The 12,232-nt window shown below is 60.2% G+C and overlaps 1 protein-coding gene across 4 annotated transcripts in view; it reads left to right on the top strand.

The window, feature by feature from the left end:
• Positions 1 to 12,232, top strand: part of ABLIM2 (actin binding LIM protein family member 2) — a 137,250-nt gene that overhangs the window by 33,137 nt on the left and 91,881 nt on the right. For all 4 annotated transcript variants that reach the window (XR_009601182.1, XM_027971246.3, XM_060417696.1 and 1 more), the window contains exons 4-6: positions 999 to 1,114; positions 7,843 to 7,969; positions 10,966 to 11,059. Coding sequence is in view for 3 of the 4 variants with exons in the window: in XM_027971246.3 (XP_027827047.2) it covers positions 999 to 1,114; positions 7,843 to 7,969; positions 10,966 to 11,059 (337 nt within the window). In the remaining variant the exon portion in view is untranslated. The remainder of the gene's footprint in view (positions 1 to 998; positions 1,115 to 7,842; positions 7,970 to 10,965; positions 11,060 to 12,232) is intronic.

Genomic DNA, 12,232 nt, shown 5'->3' with positions numbered 1-12,232 from the left:
TTTAAAAATAACAGCTGACGGCTCTGTGGTTCTGGAGTCACCGGGCCTGGACTTATCCATCCACTATAAACAACTAGAAAACCAAAAAAAAAAATAGACAAAACAGTTGTTTTGGGGGATACCGGGGCCCAGGCAGCCCAGGACTAACAGAGGAGTCGAATGCCGGGACCCCGGTGAGCGCCCAGACTCCGCCCCCAGGCTGTTTCTTGAGCCAAGGAGGATATGGCGTCCTCCCTGGATTAGAGAGACAGCCACAGCCAGAGCAGCGTGGCCGAGGGGAGAGCGCTGTGCAGAGCGAGAGTGCGGGGGATCGTGTAGCGCTGCCTTTGGATCCTGGACCACAGTGAACAAAATCCCGGACTGTAAACTAAAGACAGGAACCCAGCGTGCGGTTTTGCATGCTCCTAGTGGCCGAGCTTTCTGCAGGACCCAGGCAGGGAGGGCCCAGGTGACTCTGGCTCTGAAAGGCAGCAGCTGTGTGTCCTTGGGAGAGTTAACCGCCTTCTCTGAACTTCAGTTTTCTCACGGATAGAGGAAAATGAAGACCCACGTGGACAAGCACGTTAAACAGCTGTTAGAGGAGGCGGGAACTAAGAGTCTGTCATGGAACCTGGCTGGCAGCAGTGGGCGTTCAGTGAACGGCATTGTTGCCTTGGCCCGGGTGGTCAGGGGAGGCGGGGTCGGATGCGGGAGGCCACAGCCTAGACTGCCCGGGGGATCGGTGGCTCGCCGCCGTGTGTAAGTGCCAGCCGGCCCCCGCCTGCCCTCCCCACGGCCTCGTGGTTCCTCCTGCTGGCGTGATGGGGAGACCGCGGCCAGGCCGTCCAGTGGCCAGTCTGAGGCCGGCTGGAGGGGCCGCGGTGGCGCCTGCGCGGGGAGGCCCTGTGTCCCGGGCCTGGTCTCCGGGAGAGGGCCGCGTGGTGTCCAGGGTGGTGTTCTCCCAGGAGAAGAGCCGGGCTGGGGGGGATCCTGGCTGGTAACGCGCTGTCTTATTCCAGGTCGCCCTTCCCGCCGGGGGACCGAGTGACCTTCAACGGCAAGGACTGCGTGTGCCAGAAGTGCTCCCTGCCCCAGTCAGCGGGCAGCAGCGAGCCCCTGTGCCAGGGCCTCTGGAGTAAGTGGGCGAGGCAGGGCTGTGGGGGGCAGCCTCTGCGGTGCTGGGAGGGGGCCTGACGACTCTGGGGAGCAGTGGGAATGGATAGCTGCGGATAAACACACCGCAGGGAACCGGGGCCAGGGGTCTCGGGCGCTCCCGCCTCCGAGCCTTGGCTCAGCCCGGGACGCCCCCACCCGCTGGCCCTGTGTGCACTTCTGCCTTCAGCCTGGCTCTAGGCCACCTCCTCCAGGAAGCCTCCCGGCTTCCTTCTGGCCCTCTCCCTCCAGCACCCACACTCAGCTCCCCACCATTCATTCCACACCACCCAGAAGCCCATAGGGAGGGCCATGAGGAGAGCGGTGACCTCTGGGCTCCTGTGGTCTGCGGCTCTCTGATAACTGCTTCATCCCCTGGGAGCTGAGCCAAGGCGTGTATGCAGTGGGTGCTCAATACATGCTTCTGAATGGAGAAGGGGATTGTCAGGAGGCTGTGGACCTGAGGCAGAGTGAGAGCAGGGCGGGGGCAGAGAGGTGCTGGCCTCACGGCCTGGGTGGCTGTTCTGGGACCAAAGATGAGACAGAGGGGTAGGGAGGGAGCCCAGCGCTCCAGGACGGCTCCCACGAGCTCCCACTGCAGAAACGGGGTGTTCAGAGCCCACCCTGCATGCAGGGCCAGGGCCATATGTCCTGAGACAGAGGAGGGGTTTCTGCTGACCCCCAGAGCCAGCCCCTTGCTCACAGTCCCCTCCCCACCAGCCCACCTTGTCCCTGACACTGGAATCTGCACAGAGAAGGCTGCATATCCTTCTGGAGCCAAATGTCGGCTTCAGGCGCTGCTAAGAATTTTATCTGATAAGTGAGGTGAAGCCTTCATCCCCAGGGAGGCAAGCTCACAGCAGGTCCCACTGGGGAGGCTGTGGCTCTGGGGTCTGCTGGGAGAGGTCTCCATTCACAGCTTTCTCTGCAGCTGAGGTTTGAATTGATTAAAGAATTTGAGCATGTGCTCCAACAAACAATCCTATTATCATTTAATCTGAAATAGCAAAAAAAAAAAAAAAAACCAAAACCAACAACTACAGCATAATTCAAAAGGCAGGGATTCGTTTGAACAGTTTGTCCAGAGCATCCCGGCAGCCGGAGCGAAAAGGGAAGCCTGTCCAACCACAGACTCATTGTCTGAGACTTCTTTTTGAGATTTTTTTTAAAAATGCCATGGGCAGAAAGGCTGCCCTGTCCAAGTGAAAATTTATTTTAAAATATCAAATTTGTGTTTTCAAAAACAAATGCTCTCTTGACCCCTGGATGGTCTAATAATAGAAGCTGCCCTCCTCCCAGTCCACAGCGATAATCTGCAGCTTAGAGCCATTTTTGTGCCCTGTTGTTCAGTCGCTCAGTCATGTCCGACTCTCTGAGACCCCACGGACTGCAGCACGCCAGGCTTCCCTGTCCTTCACCGTCTCCCAGAGTTCACTCAGACTCACGTCCGTTGAGTCGGTGATGCCATCCAACCATCTCCTCCTCTGTCGGCCCCTTCTCCTCCGCTTTCCCAGCATCAGGGTCTTTTCCAATGAGTCGGCTCTTCGCATCAGGGGGGTCAGCGTGTTGGCGCTTCAGCTGCATTTTGGGGCCTGGAAAGCACTGAATGCCCGTCACCAGCTCGTGGCTTCTGTGTGGACGTCTGCACATCCCAGCTCCTGCCTCCTTTTGTCCCCAGAGCAGCCCGAGGGCAGGGGTTCCTCCCTCCTTCTCCAGGAGCCTACGTGCCCTGAGCCTGGCGGGGAGGGCGGATGTGCTGGATGCCCAGTGAGGGACAGATGGGGCTGAGCTTTGAGCCAAGCCCCTTAAACTCCAAAGAGGGGAACCTGCCCTGCTGTGAACAGAGGCTTTTTCTGAGATGCTGTTTGGTCTGAAACTTGAAGCACAGGCTTCAGGAAGTGGGCATTGAGGTGAGGGCACTGCATGAGCTGGGGGCAGCCGCCACCCCCAAGTGAGTGGACAAGGGGTCTTCTGCGTGGGGGCAGGGGGTGGAAGTGACACCAAAGAGACCAAAATCAGGTGGCAAAGCCGTACCAGGGGCTCCAGCTGCATTCTGGAGGCAGTAGGGAGCCAGAGATGGCTACTGACGGAGGGAGTGCCCACGTGGGTTGGGAGCCCTGGGAGTGTGAGCCTGAGCAGCGGGCTGCCCTGCAGGGGGTGGCGGGGGGGACCCTGGGGGAGGGGTCCAGTCCCTTCCTGCCCCCTGTCCTTCCTGCCCCCCCGTCCTTCCTGCCCCCCTCCTTCCTGCCCCCCTCCTTCCTGCCCCACATCCTGCCTGCTCCCCAGCCCCTTCCTGCCCCCTGTCCTTCCTGCCCCCCCGTCCTTCCTGCCCCCCTCCTTCCTGCCCCCCTCCTTCCTGCCCCCCTCGTCCTTCCTGCCCCCCAGCCCCTTCCTGCCCCCCGTCCTTCCTGCCCCCCAGCCCCTTCCTGCCCCCCCCCCGCCTTCCTGCCCCCCAGCCCCTTCCTGCTCCCCAGCCCCTTCCTGCTCCCCGTTCTTCCTGCCCCCGCCCCCGTCTTTCCTGCTCCCCACTTCCTGCCCCCTGGTCCTTCCTGCCCCCCCACCCCCGTCCTTCCTGCCCCTGGTCCTTCCTGCCCCCATCCTTCCTGCCCCAACCCCCGTCCTTCCTGCCCCTGGTCCTTCCTCCCCCCTGGTTCTTCCTGCCCCCCATTTCCTGCCCCCTGGTCCTTCCTGCCCCCAGTCCCTTCCTGCCCAGGGTACACAGCTACAGGTGGCCACTTTTGGGTGCTGCCTTCCCCAGGGGAAGTAAGAGTGACTGGCTCCTCCCATGGGAGTCTCGCTCAGTCCCAGGGCCCTGAACCTCCCTCCTCCGCTCTCTGGCCTGAGCCTGTTGCTTAGTAACAGGATCGTGCTTCTGGCTGGACGCTAAGCCTTCCCTGGGCAGGGATGCACTCCTCCCTCTGGGTGTCCACCACCTCCCTTCTTGCCTGAGCCTCCACAATGCTGCGCCCTGGGCTGCCTCTTCCACTGCCTGGGAGAGGGTGTCCTCCCAGAGGGCCCCCTTTGCTCCCAGCCAGGCTCCCCTTTTCCAGGCTGCCCCCCGAGTCTCCAGCTCTGAACTGGTGGCTGGTTGGAGCTGGTCACAGCCTCCTGACACAGTCCAGGAGGCTCCTTTGCTTTGCCCACGTATGGAGACCGGAACCAAGGCTCCAAGCAGGCTTTCCTGACTTGGGCACTGTTGACCTTTGGGACCTGATGATTCTTCGCTGCTGGGGTGACCTGTATTCCGGGAGGGTGTGCGGAGCATCCCTGGCTTGGCTCACAGAGACCCAGTGCCATGCCAGTTGAGGGGCAGCTCTGAGGCCAGGCTGCATGGAATGGATGCTGCCTCTCACCACCTGTGTGCCCTGGGTGAGCGGTATCCCTGCTCTGGGCCTTGGGGATGGACGCAAGGTCAGTAGTGGGTGTGGGTGGTGGCCTGGAGGGGCAGCCTGGGGCAGGGGCAGCCAGGAGGTGGGAACCTGGGGCCTTGGATGGGGCAGCGCTGTCCGAGTTGAGGAGCCCCCATGGTTCCAGCCAGGATGGGGTCACACCCTGAACCTGAGATCCCCCCTCGGATCGAGGACCTGGAGGCCACCAGAGGCAGGGGGTGGGGAGAGGGGCAGGAGTGGGTGGGGGGGCCCTGGCACCGGGGCCTCTGCTGGGTGTGTGCTGGTGAGGAGCTACAGGTGGGCTGGGTCTTCACCACCCGGGCAGAGGCCGTGGGCTCCTCTGTGTCTTCTGCCCGTGTGACTTTGCTCTGTCCTCGTGCTCAGGGGTGGGTGATGGGGCTGGAGCCTCAGTCCCCCTTTCTGGAAGTGGGGTGAACCTCTCCCATGGTGAGACCGTGAGGTTCGATGAAGGGGTAACATGGAAAGATGAGGGGGGGACCAGGCCCCATGGGAGGAGCAGGCCCACCAGCTGCCTTGTGGGGTACAGCAGCTGCCTTGTGGGGTACAGCAGCTGCCTTGTGGTGTGCAGCGGCCTTGTAGGGTGCCTGGAACCAACATCCCTCCTGCCCCACCCCCACCGCATTGCAGTCACGGCCTGGGAGAGGGTGGGATGCACTTCAGTTCAGTTCACTTCAATTCAGCCCAGTCGCTCAGTCGTGTCCGACTCTGCACCCCATGGACTACAGCACTCCAGGCCTCCCTGTCCATCACCAACTCCCAGAGTTTACTCAAGCTCATGCCCATTTACTTGGTGATGCCATCCAACCATCTCATCCTCTGTTGTCCCCTTTTCCTCCTGCCTTCAATCTTTCCTAGCATCAGGGTCTTTTCCAATCAGTCAGGTCTTCGCATCAGGTGGCCAAAGTGTTGGAGTTTCAGCTTCAGCATCAGTCCTTCCAATGAATGTTCAGGACTGATTTCCTTTAGGATGGACTGGTTGGATCTCCTTGCAGTCCAAGGGACTCTCAAGAGTTTTCTCCAACACCACAGTTCAAAAGCATCAATTCTTCAGCGCTCAGCGTTTTTTATAGTCCAACTCTCACATCCATACATGACTGGAAAAGCCATAGCCTTGACTAGACGGATGCACTTGAACGTGCTTTATCTTTCCCAGTGGCTGCTCACAGCTCCTCCCACTCAGTCCAGTTCCTTGGAGAAATCCCAGGTCGAGCCCATAATTTCTCAGGCACTTTTAAGAATTAGAACCCAGTGGGTTCCTTGCCATCAAAGGTCACCCTCTGATTTGACCCAGAGCTCCCTGACCCGATTAGATCTGAGGGGACAGTGGGTTTCACCCTACTCCCTCCCCAAGACCCCAGCTAGGGCTCAGAGGCCCCTGGCACGTCCTGGGTCTCAGGCACCCTGTTAGTGACAGGGCAGGGCCTTGAACCCATGACCAGGTCTGGCAGAGGAGGGGGCACTTGAAGGGAAACAGGGAAACTATCTGGAAGATTCTAGAAGGTCACGCTGGGACGCAGGCCCGTCATGCTGCTGTGATGGCAGAGCCAGGCCCAGGTGGCAAGAGCGAGGCCTTCCAGGTGGCCTCTGCCCCACCTCTGCCCTGGGCTGTGGGGACACACTCCCTCAAGGACATCCCGTCATTGACAGCAGTTGTCGACTGGATTTCTCACACAGGTTTCCACCGTCACTGGCCAAGCAGTGCGAACCATGCTGAGCTCCAGATGTTTTCAGAAAAGGATGATTGCGTCTCCATGACAACAGTCCTTGCAGCTTGCTCTGGCCTCTGTGTTCACAGCTCACTGTTAATGAGGCTGCACCCCGAACTCAGGGGGGATGAGTGAGGGGGCTGGGGTTAGGGGGACATCCCCCGGCAGCTGCAGGTGGCACATTGGGCTGAGCCTCGGACCCTGCCCTGGGGGAGGGCGTGCTGCTGACGCGGCCAGAGGCAGAGAGGAGACGTGAACCTCTCCCCAGGGCTTCCTCTCAGCAGTAGCAGGGGTGACTCCAGTGTCCACGTGCGCTCATTTGTCTATCAGATGCATCTGCCAGCCCACGGGCCTCTGTTACTCTTCTTCATCCCCTGACAGCTGTGTGAGGCCGGTTCCTTTATCGTCCCCATGAAGCGCATCCCTGTTTTAGTGAGCACAGAGAGGTCACTGTCACACAGCTTGGGGGGCAGCCTGGTTCCCTGGTCCGTCTTTCCAGCCACTGCCATCGGTCTGCCTCCTCCCAGGTCTGTCTGGCACAGCCCAGGAGGCTCTTTTGCTTTGCCCAGATGGGGAGACCTGAACCGAGGCTCCAAGCAGGCTTTCTTGACTTGGGCACTGTTGACATTTGGGGCCTGATGATTCGTTGCTGCGGGGGTGACCTGTGTCCTGGAGGGTGTGCAGAGCATCCCTGGCCTCCAGGCTCCTGGAGCACCCCTCCCCACCCAGCTGGGATGGTCAGAATTGTCTCCAGACACTGCCCAAAGCCTGGGGGAGCAAAATGGCCCTGGTTGAGACTGGCAGAGAGTATGTGCGGCCCCGGGTGGCTTGATCAGGGATGGGCGTGGCTGGAAGGGCAGATAGGGGGGCCGGCCGGGAGCCCAGAGCAGGCTGGGGGCCGTGGGTGGGAAAGCACCAGTCACCTGGGGACCAAGGCAGTGCCAGGGGCCTGGTTCCAACCTGGGCTGGGACCCGGACCCGGAGTGCAGGACGAGGTCAGTGTGTCCCGTGTCCGAGATGCAGCACAGAAGGAGCTCAGAGGCCAGGCTGGAAGGCTTCCTGGAAGGGGCGCTATGGCAGGAGAGCACTTGGAGGTCAGGCGTTGGGCCTCCGACCTATCTTCGCACCTTTCCTAAGGGGGCACTGTTAGGGTTAGAGTTCACCTGCCCACAGAGGAGGGCAGAGGGGCCACCAGCGCTCCTGCCAGCATGGCACCCTGCTGCCCAGGGACGCTCCCTCTCGAGACAGCCCCCAGTGCAAGGGGCTTCTGTCCGGGTCCACATCTTGCCGAGGCCCGGAAGCCCATCTCTGGGAGGCGGAGCCGCCATCGGTTCATCCGGGTATCCCTGGCTCGCGGCCCGGACTGCATGCAGTCAGCGCTCAATGCATGCAGGAATGAGCTTCACGGTTTGTTTTCCACATGGTCACATCGGCTGTCATGTAATAGCGTCCTCCTTCAACGCCGGACGCTCCCCTCTGTCCTGCCCGCTGTCCCTGCCCTCGTGGCGTAGGCCTGACGTCCCAGCGCTGCTGGCGCCCCCAGCCCGGCGCCCCTCGCCGGGAGGATGACGTCTGTGCTGCGTTCTTTCTTCCAGGTTGCGGGGGCTGCGGAGCCGAGATCAAGAACGGCCAATCCTTGGTGGCCTTGGACAAACACTGGCACCTGGGCTGTTTCAAGTGCCGGACCTGCGGCAAACAGCTGAACGCGGAGTACATCAGCAAGTGAGTGGGCGGGGCCGCCCACCTGCGGCTTGGAAGGGGGCGGGGCTCCTCCAGTGTCCACTCTGCGCTCTCGGCCTCTCAGCCGCCACCCCAAGTCTGCAAGGCAAGCCCCGCTAGGACGGCAGGACTTGGCCTGTCTGTCCTAAAGCCCTCGCCCTGCCCCCGCCACCAGCCTGGCTTCCCTGATGCAGAGACGCTCATTTCTGTTCATTGAGCCCAGACGTTAAGTTAGCGCTCCCGCCTTTGACCTTGTGGCAAGTGCTATCCCTGGGTGTCGCCCTCCCTGTGGGACCTGCCGCCCTCGCTGGCCCCCAGATTCCCGCTGAGCACAAAGTGGAGGTCAGCCGAGGCTGCTGGCCACAGAGCCGGGGAGGGATGAGGGGCTCAGGGGTCACGGGTGCAGCTGTCCTCTGCCATGGTGCTGACGTGGGGTCCCTGACAGGTGCTCAGAGTATAGGGGTGGCTGGTTTGGGGTGCATGGAGAGGGAGCTTGTACAGATCAGGGCCCAAGCCCCTGCTGGTTGGCCAGGAGGGGGCTGCATTAGAATCCCCAGAAACACCAGGGATGGCAAGCCTCCCGGCAGCACAGGGGAAGGAAGGGTCATGGACTGAGCTCACGGAGCAGCTTCTCTGAGGGCAGAGCGGCTGTCTCCTGCCAGCCAGGGGCGTTGGGGACAACTTCTGTCAAAGGCTGTGCTGGTTCTTGATGCTCTGGGGGAACAGAACCATCACAGGAATTGATTGGTTTAAAGTAATTCCTGCAGTAAAACTGCAGAGAATGAAGCACACACATGTACATGCGTGCACATGTCCGTGAGAGGTGCGTGTGCACCGGGAGAGCCCGGTCACTGTGTGTACGTGCGTCAGCTTCCTGGCGTGTGCACCGGGAGAGCCCGGTCACTGTGTGTACCTGCGTCAGCTTCCTGGCGTGTGCACCAGGAGAGCCCGGTCACTGTGTGTACCTGCGTCAGCTTCCTGGTGGGCCTTGTCCCCTGATTCTGTAAGGTGTGTGAGCTTTGGGGAACCCCGGGAAAGGCTCTCCGGGTTTCTCTGTATCGCTTCTTACAAATGCATTTGGACCTACAGTTATCTCAAAATCAAGCGTTTCCAGGGAAACCGAGATGAGCCTCTGTCCAGGCTGGGTCAGGCTGGGTGAGTCTCTGCTGCCTGTTTCAGAGTAAGCAGAAGGAGTGAGTGACATGCAAAGGCGGCCTTGGGGACCGAGCACTTGAAATAAAATGCTTCCCAGCCCCCAGAGTGCAGCAGCTCACCCACACAGCGTTCGTGTTACCTAGCAGCCTCCGGAACTCATGATGAGGGGCCTTGGGGTTGCCATGGAGATGTTTTCTTTGAATCTCCTGGGTTTGCTGCATGTACAGCCTTTTTGGGGGGCTGTGATCGGGGCCCTGAGGTCAGGACATTTGAAGGTGGACCCTAGGGGCTCAATTGACGTGTTCCATCGCCTGTGCAAGGAAGGACTGCTTTCTCACTGGGACTGCGAGAAGCACCAGGACCCCACCCCAGGCCTGTCCACTCCTGCCAGCATCCGTGGGACCCAGACAAGGTCCCGAGCTTTGAGGAAAAGAGGGTGCCATCAGCTCCTTCTGCTGACAGCTCGAGAAACCTTACCTTCCGTTGGCAGCTGAGCAGAAATCAAGACCAAACTGATGGCACGGCAACACACCAGCAGTGCCGGGGGGAGATGGACCAGAGCACCAGACGCCCCATCACCACCCACCGTGCCAGGTGCCTCCACACCCGACTCCTGATGGACCGGGCCTGGGCCAGGAGCACCGTCCTGGCTGTCGATGACAATGACAGTGATAGTGGCCTCAGCCAGCAGCTGGCAGGTGCCCACCGAGTGCCAGGCACCGGTCACCCCTTGTCATACACAGACTATGCTCTTATGACCTCCACTTTACAGACAGGAAGCTGAGGCCTGTGCAGGTTAGGTAACCGCTGGGACTGGGGATCTGAGTGCCAGCCTGTCCGGTCGCCACTGCCCAGCCACACCCCACCCCACCCCACATGGAGCGCTGGCACTGTCCTGACACCATCACTGCCACACGCCCCATGGCTCGACCTCACCGTGATAACTCCGATCAACTTCTAATGAGCTCCTACCACATGCCACACACTGTTTAGGCCCGTGCCTGCATTCCCATCCTTCGACACCCGCAGGCCAGCTGTGACCTTGCAGCCCAGTGCAGGGAGCCCAGCATCTGAGGAGCCCACCTGCAGCTGCCTGGATGGATACTCAGGAGCAGTGCCCACCAGGATGCCCCTCTCATCCATAATCCCCAAAGCCTCAAGCCACACCCTGTGCAGAGTTGGCCCGCTGCTCACGGGCAGCGTGAACGCATTGCGTGTGGTTCTCCAGCTCCTTCCCAAGCAGCGGAAGGTCCGGGCCACGCCCGGGGACAGTGAGGGTCAGTCCCAAGGCATACCTGCCCTGCTTGGCATCTTGTCACCCCCAGACCTGTTTTCCGACGTGGGCAGCTTTGTCAGACCCCCTTGTCGGCTCGCAAGGATGCCCCAGAAGGAACAGGAAGCCACCTGATGAGGAAACAGACCATTTCACACCCAACCCGGCTGTTGAGCGTTGGACAGAATGAACTGGAATGAAGAGTCACATCTGCAGAAACTTCTTTTATTTCCCAGACGCAGCTTTGGTTCCTTGGGCTCTCTGGAGCCCTCCGCCAGCCCCTCGCTCACCCCTGGGCAGGCGACCCCACCTCTGTACTTTGGTTTCTGCACCTGTAAAATGGGACCATCTTTGTGGTATTTCTTACCGGGCTACTAGGGGGACTGAGGGGCCGTGCTGTGCTCGGCAGGTTAAGTGCTGAGCACACGCCGTCCAAGGGCCCGCTGTTATCTGGAGTAGGAGGCAGTGGGCGTTTGCCCCTTGGACACAGCCCCTCTCCTTGGTGAGGACTGTCGGGCCTTGGGAGTCCTCAGGGTGCCCCCGCCTGTCCTGACTGCCGGCTCTGTTGCAGGGATGGGCTGCCCTACTGCGAGGCCGACTATCACGCCAAATTCGGCATCCGCTGCGACGGCTGTGAGAAGTACATCACGGGACATGTGCTGGAGGTGAGGAGGCCAGCTTGGAGGTGGGACCCGGGACCCGCCTTACAGATTCCGCCGCTCTAAGGCCTGCTGTGGGCCCTGGGACCTGCCTGCCCCCCTGGGACTTAGCCGAGAGGATCCAAAAGGATTCCTTTGTGCAGGAATCCACGCCCCTGAGCCTCTGCCCCCCTCTTCCTCCCAGCTCTGCCAGAGGACACAGTCCAGGCTCTGCTCAGTGAGTGCCGCCTCCTCCAGGAAGCCTTCCCTGCCACACTCTCTCAGCTGTGTGATCTTGGTTCAGCCCTTTGGCATCTAGATGTGAATCTGAGGCTTGGGGGTTTTAAAAGTGAGCCTGTGCCCCTTAGCCGGTCCTCGCCCACACCCCGAGCCCGTGGCGGCACCGGTCCACTTGTGGTTTCTGTAGCGTTTCCACCTCTGGACGTTTCCTACAGATGGAGAAGTATGCCCTGCTGTCCTCTGCGGCGGCCTCTGTCTCACAGGTGCCTGGTACACGAGCGCGCTTCAGTATTGCCCCGTGTCTCATCACAGGACTAGACCAGAAACGTGTAAGCTGATCGCTCATCGTTGGACTGTGATAAATAACACTGGGATGAGCATCTTTTTTATTGACTTTCTAGTTTTCCTGAAGGTTAGTCCACGGACGTGCAGAAACTGAGCCAGCAACTGTGAGCGTTTTCAGGGCTCTTGAAAGTTGTAAAGTGCTTTCCAAAAAGTCTATTCTGATCTCCCACCCTGGGTGTAATCTTGATAAAATCCTGCGCCAGGTGAGAATGTGACCTTCGCTGTCTTATGCCCCCTTCCACCCCTAGAGGTGCTGTGTTTTGTCATTTTTAACCAATCAGAGTTCTCCTTGAATTTAAGTTCCCTTTCATCAGTGTCGCCTGCTTATACACTGGGGTCGGTCAATCGCATTCTTGCGCTGCGCTTATCTTTCATCAGACTTGTCTGCTTCTGCGCTGGGGTCTTCGTGTGCTTCTGACGCAGTTGGGCAGATGGTCACACGATGAGATGGTTGCCGTCCCGTCTGCCAGACCTCTTTGTGTCTTCTTGGGTGGTGAGCAGGCTGAGTGTGTGTACCCACATCCTCTGGACCTGGACGAACGCTGTGTCCCTCCCCTGCACCCCACCGTGACACCTTACCTGGCGCCCCTCGTCCTGGGCCTCTCTCCTCTCCCA

The sequence above is a fragment of the Ovis aries genome, chromosome 6, assembly GCF_016772045.2.
Source record: "Ovis aries strain OAR_USU_Benz2616 breed Rambouillet chromosome 6, ARS-UI_Ramb_v3.0, whole genome shotgun sequence".
NCBI classification, from domain to species: domain Eukaryota; kingdom Metazoa; phylum Chordata; class Mammalia; order Artiodactyla; family Bovidae; genus Ovis; species Ovis aries.
Note: the sequence above shows the minus strand (reverse complement) of the source record. Positions and strands in the feature narration are given on the sequence as shown.